Genomic DNA, 20978 nt, shown 5'->3' on the forward strand with positions numbered 1-20978 from the left:
GTGTGTGTGTGTGTGTGTGTGTGTGATCTGATGTTTAACAGACCAATTTTCTGACATATTCGGTAATTTGTCTGAATGATGTGGAGGAGCGCTTGGTGTCGTCCTCCCTCTCCTGAACTCCACCCCTCACTTTGCCGCCTGGCTGCTGTAGCTTCTAGGCGGTCATTATCTAAATCATTAGGGCGATCCTCATGTCGGGCACTCGAGGGTGCGTTGATGGCGGTGTTTGCTGAACACATGACTGATGGGCCATTTTCCTCTCTACAGGAGTTTGGAATCTAATGGAATGTAATTACCCAGCTGGGCCGAGTCTCCGTCAAGAACACACCATGGAGAAGAGTACGTCGAAGAATCCAGACAATCCAGGCAAAGATTGAGATTTTTGAGGACATGAATTCAGCCTGGCATGTGTGTGTGTGTGGGTGTGTAGGGGATTAGTTGGGGTGAAACAACTTCACACGGAGGCTTTTGCGGTTTAACCTTCAGCGTCTTCTAACACGGCCAATCAGCATCCAAAAAGCGATAGTGCTGTCAGCATAATGATGGAGACCTCCAGTGAGGCCCGCGGGGTCTCGTACCCGCCGCCGCTGTTATGCACGCCAATCAAACGTTGCTCCCTGAATGTGGATATCAGGGGACGCGGCGTTATTACTGCGGTTTCAGTTGAGGAGTCAAATAAAAGTGTATTTAACTGAATTTTAGCGGCATATTTCCCCTCTGTGTGCACGGCGATGAGTGCTTCATTCACATCAGGCCCGGCGCTTTAAAACGGAAAGGCCGGTGGGACGTCGACGCCTGACTTTCTAGTATCCTTCTCTTCTTATCTCCCCTTCTCATCCGGCTATTAATCTGTCATTTTTTGGAATCTGGCTCCTCTATCTCCCATTAATAAATATTCATGGCGCTGAGGCATCTTTGTTTTGGTGTGGTGCCTTCAAAGTGATATTGCTGGAGGCGTTATTGAATGCACACACCACCACAGGTGAGACAAAGGTCCCGCTATGTATTCATCAAATTACCCATGAGGCTATCTGCTGAAATTGCTACACTGGCAAAAAAAAAAAAAAAAAAAAAAAAAAATCCCCACTGAAGTTTTGATTCGGTTTTGGCCGCTGAGAGACAGTGATGAACATTTTTTCATATCTGACAAGAGTTTTAGAATGATGGGTGAAATGCAGGCGACAGAAAGTATTGTTAGCGGGGAAATTTATTCTTTCTTTATCCGGGCGGAAATGCAACTTTGGCAGCCCCTTGGAGACGTTACACACCGCTTGCCTGGAGCATTGTGTCTGTGACCTCTGCAATAATGGGATTCTGATTGACACCTTTGTGGCAGACAGCATATTCTGTTTTTCCTGCTCCTGTTGCAGGTAACAACAAACAAAAAACAAGTGGGTATAGGAAAGGAAATTGTTACTTTTCCTTCGCACCATTTCAGCCGTCACCGTCTCACCGCCTCACTTCCTGTCCCTTCCTCTCCGTCGTCAGTTTAGATCCTAAAGTATCAGCCACTAATTAATAGTTATTATCCACAACAGCAGCTCACAACGTCCCCCGACGCACAAACGTGCTGACCCCGACAACTTGAACAGGCTCAACTCATCGTGGGCCTCAAGTTAACTAAGTAAAGCAATTTAATTTCAATTTAAAGCCCAGGTGTTTTCATCCACCAGCCAATTCAGTTAATAAACGCTTTATTCCCTCCTTTCCTTAGCCTATACCTGCTTTAAATGATGGACAGCGCAGGGGGGGAGGGGCAAGAGGTGGTGGTGTTTGGGGGGGGGAGGGGCCTCAGGGAAACACGGCAACTTAATTAGAACGAATCAGAAACAAAGGAGTCGCTGTTGGAAAGGCCTTGAGCTGGGTAATGTGTTGTGTATGTACAGAATATGGAATGGATGATAAGCACCACACACACACGCACACGCACACACACACACACACACACACACACACACACACACAGTTCCCCGTCATGTACGGCCTCCTGCCCATTGACTTGCACTCTTCCAGCTGCAGCGGCTTAACACAGGTCGGGCTGCAAACGTGTTAACTGCTAATTGCTTCCTCAGAATCCCACTTTCACCTCAACTTCCCTCTCCCTTCCCCCCCGCCTCTGGCCTGCAGTGCATTGTGGGTAGAGGGATCTCCCGGAGGATGGACCTCGGCACCCAACGTCTCCCTAATTACATCCTGACATCTTCTCACGAGAATGTATGGGTCGGGAGAAGCGGGGAGCAGTGGGAGAAGCGGCGGCGGCGGTGAATCACCTGTGTGTGGAATCTCACTTCAGGTTGATTCTCGCAGAGCACATTTACACACACACACGTGCATATACGTACTGTATGAATGTATATCATACTATATCTAAATAATGAAGACAAATGGCACAGAATTGCTTCCACAACCCACTTTAGCTGCCCCAGTCATCTGAAAACTCAAATTTAACCAAAGAACTAGGCAGAGTTGGCTTAGAAACCATAACAAAGACAGATAACTTAGCTTTATGCACTTTATAACACACACACACACACTGTCCTCTCCGCTCACTTATGCTCATGTTAAGTGCTGACAAACAACACTTCTCCTTAGCCTGACCTTAGTGACCCAGCTGCTGACCTTCTGTGGCTCAAAGGCACAAATACACTCTCACTCATTATAATAATTATTCTACTGAGAGTCCGAGTGGAGATTGGTTTGTTTTGGGTTTGTTTGGCTCAGAAATAATTTAGGCTAAATCCTGGAAAAAATAATCAAATTCCTGCAGAACTCAGAAGGTCACAGTCAGGGAGAGAATGAATATTTATCAGGGGGCAGGAGGGTCACAGCCTCCCGGTGTCCGGATCATCTCATAGATTTGATGATCTGGTCCCTCATCGCCCTGCAGGTTCGGCTTCCTCTCCTGTTTCCCCCCCTGCGTCGGGGCGAAGCACGCCAGCTGCCCGCACCGATTCTCCCCCGCCATCCATCCATCCAATCCACCGCATTACTAATGTATGGAGTTGGACATGCAATCCAAGCAGGAGTCAATCAAGAGGTCTTTACCGCCTGTGACACGCCTGGGCAGCTCAATAGAATCGACGCGGCGGGGCCTCACTGATACGGCGCTCAGACCGCCGCTGTCGGCTACGCCAACCCGCCGAGAGCGAGCTCCATCACCCGAGGAGGGACGGGCGCTATACGGTTACAGGACAGAGAAGTGACATTAACCCATCTTGTCGTTTGATAAGCGACCATCGCGGATCGCTGCCCGTAAGGAGAGGGAGGCGACTCCCGCAGCATTGATCAGTTTGGGTCAGCGGTTAGTCCACAGACGGCGGGGGGTCAGACGGCACTTGACCTCCGGTTGTGTGTATACGCGTGTGTGCAGATAGATAAACAGACTGACAGATGTTCCGCTTTACTGTCTTCTGTATTATTCAGCATCGTTATGTCCGGCGGCCATTAAACTTTGGCCGCGGTCTCACTCGTTACTTCATATCGACGTTTGACACAGACAATACCGGCGGCCGAGTTCACTACAGGCTATCATTTGAAACCACGCTGGGACCCAGAGTGCAGGTGTAATTACAGCCAGCCAGACGAGGGGTTAACTCTTAGAGCTCTTAGCATCTCTTGGACATTGTGTTGAAAGCGAGCGCCCCCGATTGACCGGAGGGCAACGTTTGCAGTGAATTAAACGAGAGGCTGCCCTTCTTCGCCCCGTAACGTGATTAATGAGAGCGGTATGATGTAAAGAATTGCTCAGAGGGGGAGCACGTGCAGGTGTGTGTGTGTGTGTGTGTGTATGAGAAGGAGGGAGAAAGATTGAAATGCAGAGAGAAAAGCGAGAGATGCAAAACAAAGCAGGTGTGTTTGCATTAAGACAGCGTTTTGCACTCTCACAGGTGCGTTTAAGGTCAGAGAAGAGTCTGACCTCTGACCGGACCGTCTAACCGCTGAAATGAATCTCCTCCGCCGCCGCCGTCTTCTCCCCGTCATCACCGCGCTCCAGTAAGTTACACTGCCTCGATAAAAGAGGTCTGGAAACATTCAATGCTGCATTTTTTGTTTGTAAGATTGTTATTCTTCCTCCCCTTTTGTCAGCTCGCAGCTCTATTGTGTGTTCTCTTTCCGCCTGAAGGCTTAAGCACCGTCGGATGGCCGTACATAATGAGCGCCGGCATTCATTGGCCTGCGCACAAGATAAGCCGCGCTCAGAATCGCTTTTCATGACTCAATGATCCCATTATCAGGACGCTTTTTATTCATCTCTCCCCGCCGCCGTCGTCGTCGTCAGATCAGAATCAAATCTCTTGCTTGGGGAGGTTTGGGATCCGGGCCTATCAGCGCTGTGACTGTGCATGTTTATCTGCCAGCACTACGGGTGAATTAGACAACACAGACGCTCTTGTGTTGCTGTCAAAACTTCCTCTCCTTCCTCTTCTGTTAGAAATGCTGTTATCCGGTTCGGTTTGTGCAGGAAAACGCCGCCGCCTGTCTGTGTTGACATCGCGGCAGGAGCGGCCGACGAGCCGCAAGGAATCTGTCCGATTGCTCAATCGTAGATCATTTGGACGTTTAATTTGGAGCAGATCAGGCGGGGAATTTGATTTGGTCAGGACGAGTTAAAGCCAAGTCTGTGAGGCTTCAGGTTCAGGTTCAGGTCTGGAGCAGTTAGCAGAGCAGTTTAGAGGCGTTAGGTTTCATATTTTAACACCAGGAAGACAATATTGTAATTATTTTTGAGAAACAAGTAAAATTAGTAGGAATTAAGTTCTCAGATTTCCTGGAAAATACAGGAAGAAACAAGAGAAGAAGAAGAAGAAGAATCTCCCTCTGTGATTATTTAGAAGTGGCTCCTTATCTTCTTACTTGTTCCCTAGACTTCAATCTGCAGTCATATAGTGTAAGGATCAAGTGTTACACGCCGCACTCGCTCACACACACACACAGCAGGAGGATGGAGCTGTTTAAATATAATGCAATATGAATTGTTTTCCCACATGGGATTCAGTGTAAGTGTGAACACACTCCACCTCCACAACCTCTAGCTGCTGAGCTGCGGTGGGGGCTGCGAGTGAAGGAGAGGTCAATTAGAGGATTAGTCATGAGACTGACAGGAGGGGCCATTACCAGGGCGACGGCGGCGGTGGCAGCGGCGGTGGCGGACAAAAATGGAGGGGAAACGCGTCAAAAAAAAAAGAGCTCTCCATTAATGAAATGGGTCAGCGCATGAATGTTGAATGTGCTCCGTGGACGGTGAGGAATAGAGAGAAGCCCCCCCCGCTCCTCCTCCTCCTCCTCTTCAGCATAACAGAGGAAGTAGACAAACAGATGAAGAGACATTAGGGGGAAATCAGATTGGAAAATGGCGGCGTAATCACATTGGGGATTGTCAGGATCTCCATAGTAAACAGTTAATAGTTTCATCATCATTTGATTTGCGGTGCAGTGGAAATGTATGGATTGCTTAGGCTAAAACGCTTCTGCTCCTGCTGTGCCTGTGTGTGTGTACGAGTGTGAGAGTGTGTGTGTGTGTGCCCTTGCAAGGATTCTTAGATTGAACAATTTCAGCTGAACTAGATTTGGATGCATGGAACAAAATATGGGAAAGATGGATAGATATTGCCTGGAGGAGAATTTTCCTTAACTCGACCCCCCCTACACACACGTACATACATTCACTTGGCCATAGCTGTACACACACACACACACAGCACCATCACATCCCAACATACCCATACTAACGCCGGCTGCCTCATCATGCAGGAAACATCAACACGCAGTCTTCCAGTCCAAGGCATAAATTCAATTTGTTGTCTGCACTCCAGCTAATAATGATAAAACCCAGTGGAAGTGAAATCAATGCGCGGCAAAATAAGATCTGTGTTATCAGCAACATGGCACTCAATAAGCAAACAGGCAATATTCTTTCAATCTGAAGTGTAAACTCCGGCTTGTGTCGGGATAAATAAACGTTGCCCCGGGAACAGGAAGGGGGATTTGCCGGAGCGCCGCACCTTCCTGTCGTCGGTTTCTTGCTGATAGAGATCTACTTGTGTCACTTGTAGCTTTTTGCTCCTGGTTATCTGACCGGCTCGGCTCATTCCGCCCCGGCCAGCGGGGGAGATAGCGAGGGATTAGTTTGTACCGTCTGTGGGTGGCGGCTTATCACTCGGTTTTATTTTTACATGAAGCCACACTTTCAAAGTGCCAGACTTTATCTCGCAACTTCTCTCTTCTGCAGCAGTCACACTCTTCCCCGCTTGTTGTTTCAATGCTCCTCCTCCTCCTCCTCCTTCCTGAGAAATATTGACCCCATGTGGATTCATTAAGGCAAAGCACTAGAAATGAATAAGAGGTAGCATAACCCGATGAAGATTCATTTGAGGAATTTGGCAACAAAGACGTTTCTGTATTAGATCATATTGACCGACTTCACCCGATCAACTGAGCTGATTAGAATCGAAGTCGCAGCACATTTCCTCATTTCTCAGAGGTTCTCAAAGTTTCTGGACCAAGTTGTGTGTGGGTTTCCTCCAGGTGCTCCACTTTCCCCGCCCCTCTTCCCAACACAAGCAGGTTAGGAGACCTGGAAACTATAAATTGCCCATAGGTGTGGATACGGATGTGACCGAGTTTCACTTTCTGTGCAAAAAAAGTAAAACTAATTCTCATAAATAACCGACATCACAATAACATGGAGGTCTCACATTACCAGCTGTGGTTCATAATAAATTAAAGTTGCCAGACTTTCCTTTCCTCCTATTTCCACCTTCAATCCCTGCAGCTTCATTCTCCGGTGCTGCAGCTTGATGTTTCTTGCCGTCTGTCTGTCTGTCTGTCTCTCTGCGCCCCGTGTCAGCCGATGCAACAGTGGCTCTGAGCAAAGGGGGGCGAGCCGGCGCACAGACTAAGCAGTCAGAATCCCTGCCTGCTTTCATGCTGCCATTTGTATGTGAAACTTGTAGGCAGCAGCCGGGGCAAAGAGTTTGGAGGAGGCAGAGAGAGAGAGAGCGAGCGAGAGAGAGAGAGAGAGAGAGAGAGAGATCTGTCCCTAGAAAAAAAGCCAAAGGTAGATCATACACAGGAAATGTCTGGGACTTAAAAGTCCACATCAGCACTCAGACGCCTTTTATTCACCCCAGGAAGAATAAAATATGTTATAATAAAAAAATGTCCTTCAGCAGTCTACATACTGGTTTTTGTTTGTTGCACCATAAGCATACTAAATAAGTCATGGGCTTTCCCTGATAGCAGCACAGCAGAGTTTTGCCTCACAAAGATCTTTGCGCTTTCGGACTTGGCTGCAGTTGACGTTCTTGTTATTGTGCTGCGTTTGAGCTAAGACGCCTCCGAAAGCATCATGAAGTCACACAACTACAGAGGATCACACCAAACTACGCATCCAATCATTCCATCAAACAGGTCTGAGGAATCCTGAAGACAGATAAAGTCTTAAACCAGCTGATATACCGTTGGATTAAGAGCCGTTATGTCTCTTTGGTAGCAATCATGACCCCCTGCAGCCTCTTGACGAACTGATGTCTGCAACTTATCAAAATAAAAGCACTTAAGAACAAATAAATGTCTCCAATTTGGTTGATTATCTGTTTAAAGTATTGAACTATTTCACCTGCAGACACTTGTAGACACTTTGAGCACTTTCCTAAGATACAATCAAAATATAAGAAGCTCTTAAATTGGTCTTTAATTAATCTATACGTCTTCCGGTTTGCATAGATTTTGATGTTTCATATAACAGATCCTGCCACTGGTTGCTATGACACCAACTTCCTGGGCGGTTTGTGCGTGAACGTGACTTTGCCGCGGCTATTTATCATCGCAAGACTCCTGGAGAAAACAAAAGGCAAATGCTGTTCTCCTTAATGAGAACTAATTAACCATCTGAACCAAAGCTTGATTGGCAGGGTAGACATCGCCACCAGGGATATTTCCCTTCAATCAGCCAAAAATATGCAATATTTTGCTTGCCGTCATAGAGGGACACAGACACGGGGGCGACATGGGTCCAATGTTGCCAGCAGCCATATGCAGATGACTTTGCTCAGGCAGCTGTGGCCTCTAGATACGGAGCACGACGCTTCAGCGCTGCCAAAGCCATGCACCTCATATCCTCCCTCTCTCTGTGCACTATCAACACTTTTTTCTTACTTTCACGGTTCATATGTGTATTGCTTGGGGAGGTTTCTGCAGCTGGGAATATTCAATAAGCCGGACAGAGGGAGGTGAGCTTCCATATTAAAAAAACCGACCTGCATGGATGTTCACCCGCTGCAGCTCACTTTACCTGAGCGCACCTTCCAATTCAGGATCAGCAACGGTAAATGAGCAACTTTAACGCTATTTTGGAGGCTTAAAATCAAGTTTAAGATCAAGAGGCAGATGTGACAAAGGCTAAATCTTCTCTATTGTCCACACAAGATGGAGATTCACGAATAAGGCTTCAAACAACGTCAAAGCACTGAAGAATGAGGGTCATGAAGGGAACAACAGGGGGCTGCATGTTGATACACCCATAACAAGATTACATCATCTCAGGATCTGCTCCAAACAGCAGCTAGAGATTGATCTGACAATGTTGTGACACACTGATTTCAAAGAGCTTTTTTTTCCCGAGCAGTGGAGTAAAATAAAAGAAAGACAGAACTTCCTGCTCTGATTGATAAAACATTTTCTGTGGAGCTCCTCGCCCTGGCGGAGGCGAGCGGTGAAGGGTGTCAGCTAGAGGCCGGGCCGAGTGAAGAGATCAAAGGCAACCAGGTGCAAGAGTGGCCTTCGCACCAGAACAGACAAAGTGGGCGTGGGCGTGAAGGGAAGGAAGGAGGTGGGAAGAAACAAAGGGAATGTACAGGCTTAGATTTGTGGCGTCAGAAGGCAAAGGAAAGGAAGATGTTCCAGCGAAATACAAAGCTGTTGAGCACGACCGCCATCTGCTTTTCTGCTGAGCTTCCTGGATTGTGGGCGCTGTGGCGAGGCACTTCCTTGACCCGGAGCTGCAGTTTCCTCCTCCATGCAATGAAAGCAACTTTGAGCTATACAACAATTACCTAAAGCGACCTGAACACATCACCTCCTCCTCTTTCATGGAAGTGAGAAGAGAAAAATACGGCAAATCACATTCTCTATACCAAATGTGAAGCTGCAGGTAAGAAGTCAAAGTGGGATTGATAACTCAGCCTTTAGCCACGCCCACAACCCACTCATCATCCATCCACTCCTCCATTATAGCTGCTAATCCAAACTAACTGACACCTACAGCAGTTTTTACTTTTCTAACACAATGGATCATTCACAAGCTGGGATCAATCAATTTACAGATTTATTGCTTTTATCTGAGTAGAATCAAAGTTTTCAACTATCAGAACTTTTCCACTTTTATGGATTTCAACGCAGCTCCCGTTATTATCATTATTATGCTCATCATTATTTATTTATGTTCGCAAGTCTGGCCTGTGTAGAAATCATCTCAGAATGATCAATGGTAATGTGTTCCTCTAAGATGAGGTCATCCTGAGGTCGCTCTAAATATGACAGTGACTCACAAAGAGGCGTTTTCAATTATAACCTCGCTGACCCTTGGAATAACTTTACTGCCAGACAACAGCAGCGATGGGGGAGGGGTTTGATTGGCACCTTGGAGAAGATCATGTGATATGGAAGTTAACAGACCAGTCCATGTTATCTTGGCTAATGACTTGGCCGATCCAACAGACGTGGCAGATTCAAATGCAGCACTGCCGATACTCCAAAAAAGAGTTAAATGCAGAGTGCAGCACAGAGAGAAAGAGACTGAGGAGGGTCGACAAGTGGAACGACTCGTTTGAGGGCTGAAGTGGGCAGGGAGAAACATGAAATTAGCACAAATAGATTATCTGTCGTCTACAGGCAGGACTAAGAGCAAGCCAAGCACTGTGGAGGGAGGGAGAGAGAGGGAGAGAGAGAGAGAGAGAGAGAGAGAGAGAGAGAGAGAGAGAGAGAGAGAGAGAGAGGGAGAGCAGATTGACTTCTTGTTTGTGCGTCCCTTAGGGGAGATCCGATAGAGTCATCACTCACCAAATTGCTGATCTGTAGTTGAAACAGCTGTATCCAAAAACACACAGACGCTGAAGTACAAGGTAATTAGGATCCATGCTATGGCCCCAGCACCGTGGGAGAGAGAGAGAAAGAGACTGTGGACCGGAGTGGACCGCATAGAGCAAATTGCGGCCTCGCATATCAGAGTAGGATCATTGCGCGTTCCCAATTTGCATGGAATGAACGTGTCGTTTACTGAGACTGCAGCTAATTACACAATCAGTGAATGTGCCCGCCTACTAAGCACATTTGGCGTGAGTGTGAGTTTTAAAAGGTGCAGCTGAAGAGTGGATTCTGTCCAACATGGCGCCCCAAACAAACCACAATCTAAACTCTGTGATAGAGAAATCAAAGTACTCATCTAAGAGATAAAAACTAAACATTCAACTTCAGCTGCTGGAGCTTCAGTGTGTGTTACTTTATAACACCAACACATGGATCAAAAGTGTTTTTATGGATTTCAGCACTTGACTGCTATGAGATCACTTTAGTTCATGCAGTAAAGGAGACAGAGCTTCTGTGAGTCATTTACTTCTCACAGGGACGTAGACTCCATTCTTCTGAATATGAGAACTGGAGTTATAAATCCAGTTTGTTGAACTCGCGGGTCTCTTGCTAATCATCTTTTAGATTGAGATCACAGCGACGACTATTCAGAGCCAGTCTCTCCTGTTGTCATCGTCTCGGCTCTGTCAAATCATGTATTCAGAGAAAATGCAGCGCACAGACTGGGATGTTTGATTCTCCGTGTATCAGCTTCAACTTACAGACTGTATTACTTTACTCTCCATAACTATTACCTATTTGTTTCATATTTCAGACTTACATACTTTATACTTGTATCTTTATCAGTATTTTAATGATGCCCAGGTTGGGATATGTGAAGTCATCCTCTCCTCCCCGTGAGCTCAGGCAGAGCAGATCCAGAGGAAATTAAACCCAGATCCCGAGCGTTCCGCAGCAATATGCTGAGATGTTGGGATTCACGGGCCGCGTGGGACTCGCAGCCACCGAACATGACTTTCTTTGCATGAGGCCGAGGGGAGTCGGCAGCAGAAAAGGTTGTCCATCTAATAACCAATTCGCCCCTTCAAGTGAATTACCTGTCTACCCTGCAGTCAAAGTGAGTGTGAACCCTGGAGGTTGTTGCTGACCTTCTGTGATAATGCCCCCCGGCACACGCATGGGCGGGAAATTGAATCACAACTCCCGGCGGCACAGGGGTAAATTGGTGAAGCAAACTTTCCCTTTCCCTATCTTCTCTTCTGTCGTATGCAAACAGTGGAACAAAAGGAGGAGGAATGAAGTGAAGCCTCGACGGGAAGAGACTCTAAGCACAAATACAAATATAATGCACTAGAAATGAATATCCTGGTATAGTTTGGGAATGAAAGCTGATTGGACCATGGTACTAATCCTAATGCTGTGTTGTTTGGTGGGTATGGGATTGGTTTAAGTCCCTGGCACAGGCCTGGGTCCCTGTGTGTGTGATTCAGGGCAGCGACCTGGAGCCTTCAGACGAGAACCAGAGCGAGACGGGATATGAAGGAGGGGGGAGAGAGAGAGAGAGAGAGAGAGAGGGACGGAGGCAGAAAGAGATGCTTTAGTTGCCTGAATCTTTTCCAGCTTTAATTACACCTTATTGATCACAGACGGGAGGGAGAGCAGGCGGGGGGCCGGGGGAGCGGGGGGACACGGAGAAGCATTTGGCGAAATTGTAGGGTGCAGTTACTGTAAAGCAAAAAGAAAAAGAGGCTGAGCAATTATGGCAAAGTCATACAGTAGATAATTAGAAAATCCTCCCAACGCTGCACGCTCCCTCTCTCCCCACACACACACACACACTCACACACACACACACAGCGCCCGTTTAGCACTGCTGATACAATAAAATAGTAAGCGTGTCAAATCCGTTTAAGTCACGGGGCGGTGTGCATTATTCACATCGATCCCGCAGCTCCATGCTTGGTTTGATTTTAAATTCTTTGCATCGATCTTTTCCCCCCAGTGCCTTTGCTTGGCTCTTTCCTTGTAATCAAATGTAATGGAATGGTCATGCATGACACTGCCGGCTTCCCCCCAACACCTACAGCTACACGTCTGGAGACCACTTCTGCAAACTTGTTCTCCGCTCCTCTTTCCTCATCCGTCTCTCTCTGTCTTTCCTCTATCTTTTTCTAGGTTGACCTACTTTGGCATGGAGCTTAGGTTCCTCTCTTTGTTTCTCACACTGTTGTGGCAAGAGGAGAAAATCTGGGAGCTCTCCTGCTGCATCCCCCCCCCCCCCCCCCCCCCCATCCCTCCTCACCCCCCAGCTGGATGCCAGCAGAGTCCGGCCGAGTGAAATATGCCGGATCCAACCTCACCGCTCCTTGCAAAACCGCTCCCGTCGACTCACAGAACTGTATTCCGAGGGTTAAGGAGCTTATGCCTCGAATGCGTTGCGTGGAGAAAAGGGCTGAACAGCGATTCGCCGTGGGAGGAGTGAGAGGGGAGTGAAGCCTCTCTGTGTAGAGTGTATCTCATTACTGCTGAACTGTGCGTTACCTTTGGTAAACAGTGGGAGAACATTTCTCAGGCGAGCGTCATTCTAAAAGCAACGGGCTGGTAAACGACAGCGGCCTTATGGCGGCGAGCAGCCATTGCTCAAATCTACAGCCCCACAGGGACGCATGAGCGTGGTCATGATTAGTCAGACAGAATAAATAATCTGTGGTGATGACAGCCTCCTTCATTCCAGCGCGCCTTGAATAGACGCCTGGTACAATTCTTTTGTGTTTCCAAATTCCCTCCAGTTATTTTGGTTGAACGACCTTTTCAATCACGGGAAAAGTCAAAAATTCAATTTCTGAGCGAGGCATTCATTATCAAGCCCGTTCTGCTCAAGGGTACCTGCACATTTACATTAGAACACCCGGCAGTATGGAGGCATATTAAAGAAATCAGCAAATGAGGGATTTGTGAAATAGCTCGCAGGCTTTAACAGCATTCAGCTAAATAACATCATGGCGGCAAACATAACAAACAACAGCAAACGTAGTCTGAGCCTGTGTAACATTCAGGTGCAGCCAGTAGTGTAAGCTGTGGCTACGCTAAGCTATGTCCCTCCTCGTCTCTTGAACGCACATTCAAGACCAAACAACAACAACAACAACAACCGTTCAGAGAGCTCAAAACCTCCAAACCGCGTCCCGGAAATTGCTGTGACCTTCCGGCCCGCTCCGCTCTCCCGTGCTGCGGCGCCTCTCGTGCGTGAAGAGCAAAAACAAGTGTAATTAAATCTTCCTTCCCTCAACCCCTGCAACCATATTCACGTTTGTTAAATTGAAAAATCACACCGTGTAAAACAGATCCACTTAAGCCTCCGACGCCCCGGTGACTCTGGCAGCGGCGTCACAGAAGCGGAGGGGGGGGGGGCAAGAAGCTTTTGTCGGCCTTTCCGCCGCCTCTATAATGGTGTCTTGTTTTGGTGTTATATGACCCTCTGGGGACGCCGTAAATCAAACACTAATTACAACGCGCGGTGACCTGACGGCTGAAATGCTAACGTCTAATGTCTTCCACGGGCTAACAAACAGCTGAGTGAATTTGGGGCCCAAAATGGAGTGCTTCAGCGAGCCCTAAGCAGGCGGCTTAATTAAGACTCGCTGACAACTGGTGAACTCCGCACATCATTATGGATCCACTCGCCTAATTGGAAAGAATGGTAACGGCAAACACATTTCTCTTCACTATTGGGGAACTGTTGGATCGTGGAAGTAAAACTACAGGCCAACCGTTTGCATACTGGGGGACTTGGTGGTGGGATGGTGGTTGCATCATCATGGCTGAACCTGTGTGGTGTGTGTGTGAGTGGGTTTGGGTCTTACCTGCCCTGGACTTTGATGTCCGAAATGGCGTAGAAGTATCTGGACAGGTTGTTCTCGTCCACCATCGTAGCTCCGGTGGCCGGCCGCAGCAGGCGTACCCGCAGGTCTGTGATGGTAAAGAAGTCTCTCAGGTTCTTGGTGGTGTCCAGCTGGCCGTAAAGCGACGCCATGTTGTGGAGGCGGGGCCCGGCGAACAGGGCGAAGCGGTCCTTGATCTCAAAGCGCACGGTTTTGTCGTACTTCCACACGTAGCCTCGCGAGTAGTCCTCGGTGCAGATGATGTCCAGCAGGGTGTGCTGGGTCAGGTCCTGCACCGTCTTGGGCTCCATGGTGAAGGCGTCCAGGCAGTCGGTGGCGTAGAACTGGTACGGCTGCCAGCTCCGCCCGTAGTCCAGAGACTTCTCCAGCACCATCTGCTCGGGCCGGCCGGACTCAAAGGTGAGGATGATGTCGTCGGTCAGCTCGATGGTCTTGTTCCAGGATAGCGTGATGTTGACCAGCAGGGCCTTTGGGTACTTTTTCCAGGAGGTGGACTGCCAGAAGGTTGTGGGGTTGCGGCCCTCGATGTCGAACATGAGCTCCGGGGGGTGGGCGAGCTCTTCGGTGGTGGCATCACATTCATTATTACACATGTATGGATTCTCCTACGAAGACAGAGAGAGAGAGAGAGAAAGAGACGCAAAGAGGTTAGTTCTGGTAAACAGTAACACAAACAAAGGGGGACATTTTCTGAGTCGATTGAAGTAATAAACGTCAGTCAGAGGAGCCGATGTGAGCTCGGCTTCCTGGCTCATGTGCCGCCCTGTCATCAGGAGAGCGACTCAGAGATTTGTTGGGCCCTAAGCTCCTGACAAAACAGAAGCTGAATCTAGATGAGGGAGTCTGTATGCGCGTCGTGTAAACCACATAGTGTAAGGAAATTGCCAGGGCGCGCGTGTGTGTGTGTGTGTGTGTGTGTGTGTGTGTGTGTGTGTGTGTGTGTGTGTGTGTGTGTGGTGTGTGTGTGTGAGCTGTAATTAAGAGGGAGCGTTTATCTTTTACTACTCCGTCAACACCCACTTCCCACGTCGCGTCGTTCCTCATCCTAATCTGTTGCATTCATCCGGGCGAGCGACCCGAACGTTCTCTGATTCTCCCTGTTTGCCATTATTACAATCACAATCACACACAGAGAGAGAGCCGTCGGTGTGAAATGGCCGATGGAAGGAATACAACAAGGCCGATTAAGTTAATTTGCGGAGGGGATACACTGAAGGTCATCCTAACGAGCGGTGAATAATCGCCTCCTCACAGTTATATTTATACATCAGTAATTATCTTTGACTGCTCCTGTAATCAATTCTATTCCACCGTTTGACTTATCCTCCTGCATATTCATTCATTATCAAAAAAAAACAACATTGTGCACATGACTTCACATGAGCCGTTTGGACCACTGTTATTGTTATTATTTGTATTTGGCACCATCACTTCCTCACAGAGCTCTGGTTAGATCGGCTGATGGAGACTTTTCAGAGATTCTTCCCAAGCTGTAAATTCATCAAGTACCCCTGCTTGAAAGAGGTCCTTCCAAAAACATTTGTCCGATTTGCCACAAATCATTAGGGAGTGATGTTCTCTCCTGGCTCCCTGGGGGCTTGATCTAACTGTCAGGAGGGGGGAGGAGGAGGAGGAGGAGAGGAGGAGGAAGAGGCACTCCAACAGGACCTTTCAAGCGCTACAAACTCCAATTTATCAGGACAAGATAATCCACTACTTGATTAGGTAGGGGATGTCACCCAGCGTGTGTGTGTGTGTGTGTGTGTGTGGAATGAGGAAACAAGAGCAATCCTCTGATGTAACAGAGTCTAAAAAGAAGCAGTGAGGCAGAGAGACGGAGTGAGTTAGAGGGAGAAAACGGCTCCATCCGGCTAATAAGCTTTGCAAGTTCTTTTCCCGTCCTCCAAGGCAAGGTGACAATGAAACAGGGCTCCGTCAGGCCTTCTGACTGCTGGAGAGCCCCATTAATATCCTGTCTGCTCCAATCCCCCACAGGCCGCTCAGCGCTGGACGGTGGTGGCCGGGAGAAAAAAAGACGGAGGCATAAAGGCAGGGCGGGCGGGCGGGCTGCTGGAAAATTCCACTTGGGTTTCAGTTATATTATCTGGTGGTGGGAGGTTAGGTGTGCCATTAACGGCAGCATCTGGCGCGCCACGTATCCACGGGCAGATGTGTAATAACTCATATGTGACAGTTACGTCTGCTTAGGGGGTGTGGACACTCTAAAACACACACTTGGCATGCAGGGCTGGCTGCCGTCGTTATCTGGCCAGATCGAAATTTGCAATCTAGTCGCAACAATCAAGGGGAAAATAAAGAGAAAGACATATTTAGGCCGCCGCTGCGCCCTGCAGTCTGATCCGGATCGACGCTGCCAAACCTTCTGCCCCCAAACATCTGAGCCGGAGTCTGCGCTGGCTTTAAATATAAGCAGAGCAGGCAAAGCTCCTCAAGAGTTATTATCTGAGCGGCACAACAGAATTTGTGTGAATCAGATCAGATGGAATGATCAGCTATCAACACACACACACACACACACACACACACACTCACACACACACACACACACACACTAGCTACCATCTGCAGTAGCACATCTCTGTAATCAGACAAAGATGTATCCCTATTGATCCCTTCAGCCCGGAGCTGAAAATCTGCTGCGTATAGAACCTGGCAACCTTGGCCGGCGGTCCAGCGCTCCACGGAACACGCAGGTTAAAAACCTTTCATTACCGTCTCCTCCACCTCGCGCCCGACAACAAAATACCGGCTTTATGAAGATCAGTAACATCAGCGGTCAGCGAAGAAAAGGGAGATAAAACGCTGAGTATACGGCACCATGAAAATCAATGACAGACGTGTGTGTGTGTTTTACGTTGGGGGCTGCTGAAGGCTCTGTTAGCTGATTAATGGTTTGGCACGCATTACAATCATTGACAGCACCGGGCTCTGCAACACAGCATTTGTGTAATTACAAACGATGTTTCTGTTAATGCCTGCGCCATGATGAAGTGGCCGGGACGTTCGGGCGGCGGTGGCGGCAGATTACAAAGCCCGGGCTGAGGTCGCTGGAGCGGATAGGTCATGCTAAATTGGCACTAATAGAGACGCCGGCCCACCCAGAGCCACAGCGGCTTAATCCGATTACTCACATTGTGATGCAGGGAAGACGAGAGCCAGCGAGGGAGCGAGCGAGGGAGCAAGTCTGTTTGGGGGCTTTTTTTTTTGGTAGCAGGTGCGTGTTTGTGTGTGTTTGTGTGTGTGTGTGTGTGTGTGTGTGTGTGTGTGTGTGTGTGTGTGTGTGTGTGTGTGGTAATGAGATTTGCTCGTGGGTTGGGATGGGGTGTTCGTGACAAATTGTCATGAAGCTGCTGTTATCTGTTCGCCAGTGTTCCCATTACTGTCAAATTGTTCAGGCTAATTTTGCCAGAATGATGAGAAATAAAAAGACAATGCGGTGACACGGGGGGGTAATGAAGGAGACTAATTACACTCAGTTACACTCCACAGAACAATTGTATTTGTGCTGTTTGGGCTTTCGCTTCACGCTTGGCCGACCAAGTGTTTGGCAAACAGAGACGTGCACAGTTTGACTCGTGACTCGTGCACTTGTAGAGGAAGAAGGAAATGGGTTGGTACATCAGGAGGCTCTGTTGTTGCTCTCTGCTAGCTCTGTACCTGATATATTGATAAAAATCAGAGAATATAAGTTGGATTTATGTGTGTAGATGTTGTCACGGACGATCCTGGCCTCAGCTTGAACGCAGAAGAACAACCCTCTATGTATAACCTGGCTCAGAAACGGGCAAAATAGGGCAAAGGAGAGATCCAATCAGCACTCTTCCTCATCTATTATTGAGCTTACATACACAGTCACACAGGGTATACACAGATATCAGAATCAGGCTCTATGGGAAGCAGAACATGTGTGTGTATTCATGCATTGGAGAAGCGTAGAGAAGATAAGTTAGAGAGATTTTGAATGAGGGAAATTCTACAGTGAGATAGGACGGCGGCGTTGGCGGCGTTGGCGGCGTCTGACAGCCCTTGGCCCCGTCACACCCTCACTGATGGAGGATGAGGCTTGAGGGAATATAAATTTACTGACTGCTGACAAGCCTTCTAGATAGACGGGCCTCCCTCAATCAAATCAATCCGTGTGTGTGACAGATGTCTTGGTCCTGTAACCCAGATAGCAGATTGAATCCACCCTCTACGCTTTGGGTCCCGACCCTTTCTTCCTTTCTTTGCTCTCATTCTTCCCGCTCCCACGTTATCTGTAGCATCTGGGATCGCATATGTGTGTGTGGACAATAAACAGATTCATTATTTGGACAAAGGAAATGAGTAAACGCGCCTGTTTAGACCTCAGATACGCCGTGTACTCCTCCTGTCATTCATCCAAACTAATACCATCCAGTGACTCAAGTCAGATTTATAATTTGCCGTCACGAAGGCCGCATCCGACAGTGACCGCTCAATCTGACGGGCACTCTGGCCTGAGAGGTCAGCGCCAGTGCAAACCTTCCTTCCCGTCATCCCTCTGCATCACCACCGTGCTGATGAGTGAAAGCACATAAACGTAATGACTCCGGGGTCGTAAAGAGTTCATAACACGGCACGGATGACTTATTCATCTGAACTCCAAAGAGCGCCGACTCCGTAAAACAGCAACTGGCATACTACTTTGCTGCTAATTAAGATGATATAGCTTTAAGCGATTCTCTGGTGATAGCGTTGCCAACTGTGCTGCCAACTGTCACATATCTGGTGTGACAATCGCACACATACTGTACGGCTTCAATGTCACACCTCTTCAATAACTCTCGCCACGTGAAATGCAGCGAGGCGGTCACCTATAGTAACAGTTTGTGTGACGGATGACACAGAGGGTCGCAATAATCGATGTTGACGGCTGTCGGGATGCAACTCACATATCCCAGCCCGCGTAAACATTCTGTCACTTACACTTCCACAGCTATTATGGAGCATTTCTGCTGTGTTTTCATCTTTAAAATGATTCTTTAACAGTATTTCAGAGTCAAATCTTGCATATTATCAACAGGGAAAGGTTGATGACATAATTTCTTGCCGTGGAAACATAATTGCGTGGTTTAGACTAATATGAATGTTGCCTTCAAGTGCAAATATTTCCCTTTAACAATAAGCACCTGCATAGGGATTCAAACCTGTGACCCTCAGATGAAAAGTCTGACGTTCTACCAACTGAGCTACCCAGGCTCTAACACAACCTGATGCTTCTGTACCTTAACCTACACGGGACGCAAGAAAACTCCTGAAATTAAAGGGGAAACGCTCGATTAAGGGACTTTTCTTGCGATACACTCTGCATGTTTAAATGCCAAAAGCCATAGGTTGGTGAAGTCCCTGAGGTGGAGTCTCAATATTGTGACACACTGACACCGTCCCAGCATCTTGACAAAAGCCGGTGAGGCAATATCGAGTTTTGTTTATCCAGACGCAACTTGACCCACAAATGCAATCCTGCCATTCATTCTTAATGCAGTGAGAGAGAGAGAGAGAGAGAGAGAGAGAGAGAGAGAGAGAGAGAGAGAGACAAAGATGGACGCAGAGTGGCTGGAGGAGTTTTCATCTCCAAGCACTCGTACTGATAACAGAGGCGGCGTTCCCTAATGAGACACAAACTGCCTCCTCTCCACACACCCTTCCTCCTCCTCCTCCTCCTCCTTAAGGTTTGGGTATGAACTCTCTCCACATGACTATTACAGCTATTAGAAGGTATTCCAAAGCGTTCCTGCGTCTGGCGTTCCTCCTCGCCCGCTCCTTCTGTATCTACTGTACGTCTGATTCCCATCTTTATAATTCAGCTGCTTTTTTTTTTTAAGGAAAACCTCCAAACCGCCTCGGTGATTGAAGGCGATTGAGCCGAGAGCGTCACGATTAAAGATTTAAGATCCCGCGTTTAAATGTCAATAAATCCTCAGATTAGTTCTAAGCCCAGATAAGTAAGAGCCTGAATCACACTTCCTGATGAAGTCAACTGAAAGATGGTGCAGAGAGAACATTTGGTGTCGAGCAAATGAATGATTTTTGTTTATTTGAACTCGTTTTACAGCTCAGGCTTCATCCAGCAGCATGGAATCTGGATTGTTACATTTCCAGCTCCATCTATAATCTTGATTACACTCTCACCCGTCACATTCTTCTATCAACCTGTTCTCCTCAGAAATACATAATCTCTCTTCCTATACACATCCGCTCCTCCTCCCTGTTTTTACACACACCCCTGCCTTTCCTCAGCTAAGTGTGTGTGTGTGTGTGGGGGGGGTTCAAGCTTACCCTGCTGCATTAATGAGACCTTGTGTTCCACGATAGATTTCTTCACCTCGACCCAGGGGCCTGATTGAAGCGGAGCTCTCTCAATTTCAAAACCCCTCTCTTTCTGCCTTTCCCCCGTGATGCCAACACCTTTCCTCCCTCCGCCCCCTTACCCCCCGCTTGCTCGCTCTCTCTCGCCCTCCCTCCCTCCCGCGGTGACGGGTGGTGCAGACAGAAAAAAAAAAAAGGGCTTAACCTGGACGTGGAATGAATATTGGATGCCAGTGTGACAGATTACAGAGGTAATAGACACCCGGGCCAAATCCTCACAAGGATTACAATCATATTTTCAAATGGCTCAGGGTCAGCTGGAGGTCGCCCAGGCTGGACCATGGTCAACAAGGCAACAGGGGACATGAAATAACATACATACACACACACACACACACCAGGGCGCTTGCCATCTGTGTTTAACAATGATAGCAGGTGTGTTTTACTCTACTGACGCAGCGGAGGCGAATGATGAAAGGTTTTCTCCACAAAAACTGAGCTGGACTAAATGAACACCTTGCGTGATGCCCAACTTTCACAATCGCACGTCAAAGTTGTCAATTCCCATTGTGAAGGAGAGGGAGTGAAAAAATTAATGAGCCAGTAGGAGACACACACAGACACGCACACAGACAGCGG

At 47.9% G+C, this 20978-nt stretch overlaps 1 protein-coding gene across 4 annotated transcripts in view; it reads right to left on the minus strand.

Moving 5' to 3' along the window:
- Window positions 1-20978, minus strand: part of ntng1a (netrin g1a) — a 72363-nt gene that overhangs the window by 27234 nt on the left and 24151 nt on the right. For all 4 annotated transcript variants that reach the window (XM_076138110.1, XM_076138111.1, XM_076138109.1 and 1 more), the window contains exon 2: window positions 13950-14593. In XM_076138110.1, coding sequence (XP_075994225.1) covers window positions 13950-14593 — 644 coding nt within the window. The remainder of the gene's footprint in view (window positions 1-13949; window positions 14594-20978) is intronic.

The sequence above is a fragment of the Genypterus blacodes genome, unplaced genomic scaffold (assembly GCF_046128005.1).
Source record: "Genypterus blacodes isolate CSIRO-AG114 ecotype Tasmania unplaced genomic scaffold, CSIRO-AGI_Gbla_v1 ptg000348l_1, whole genome shotgun sequence".
Lineage (NCBI taxonomy): Eukaryota > Metazoa > Chordata > Actinopteri > Ophidiiformes > Ophidiidae > Genypterus > Genypterus blacodes.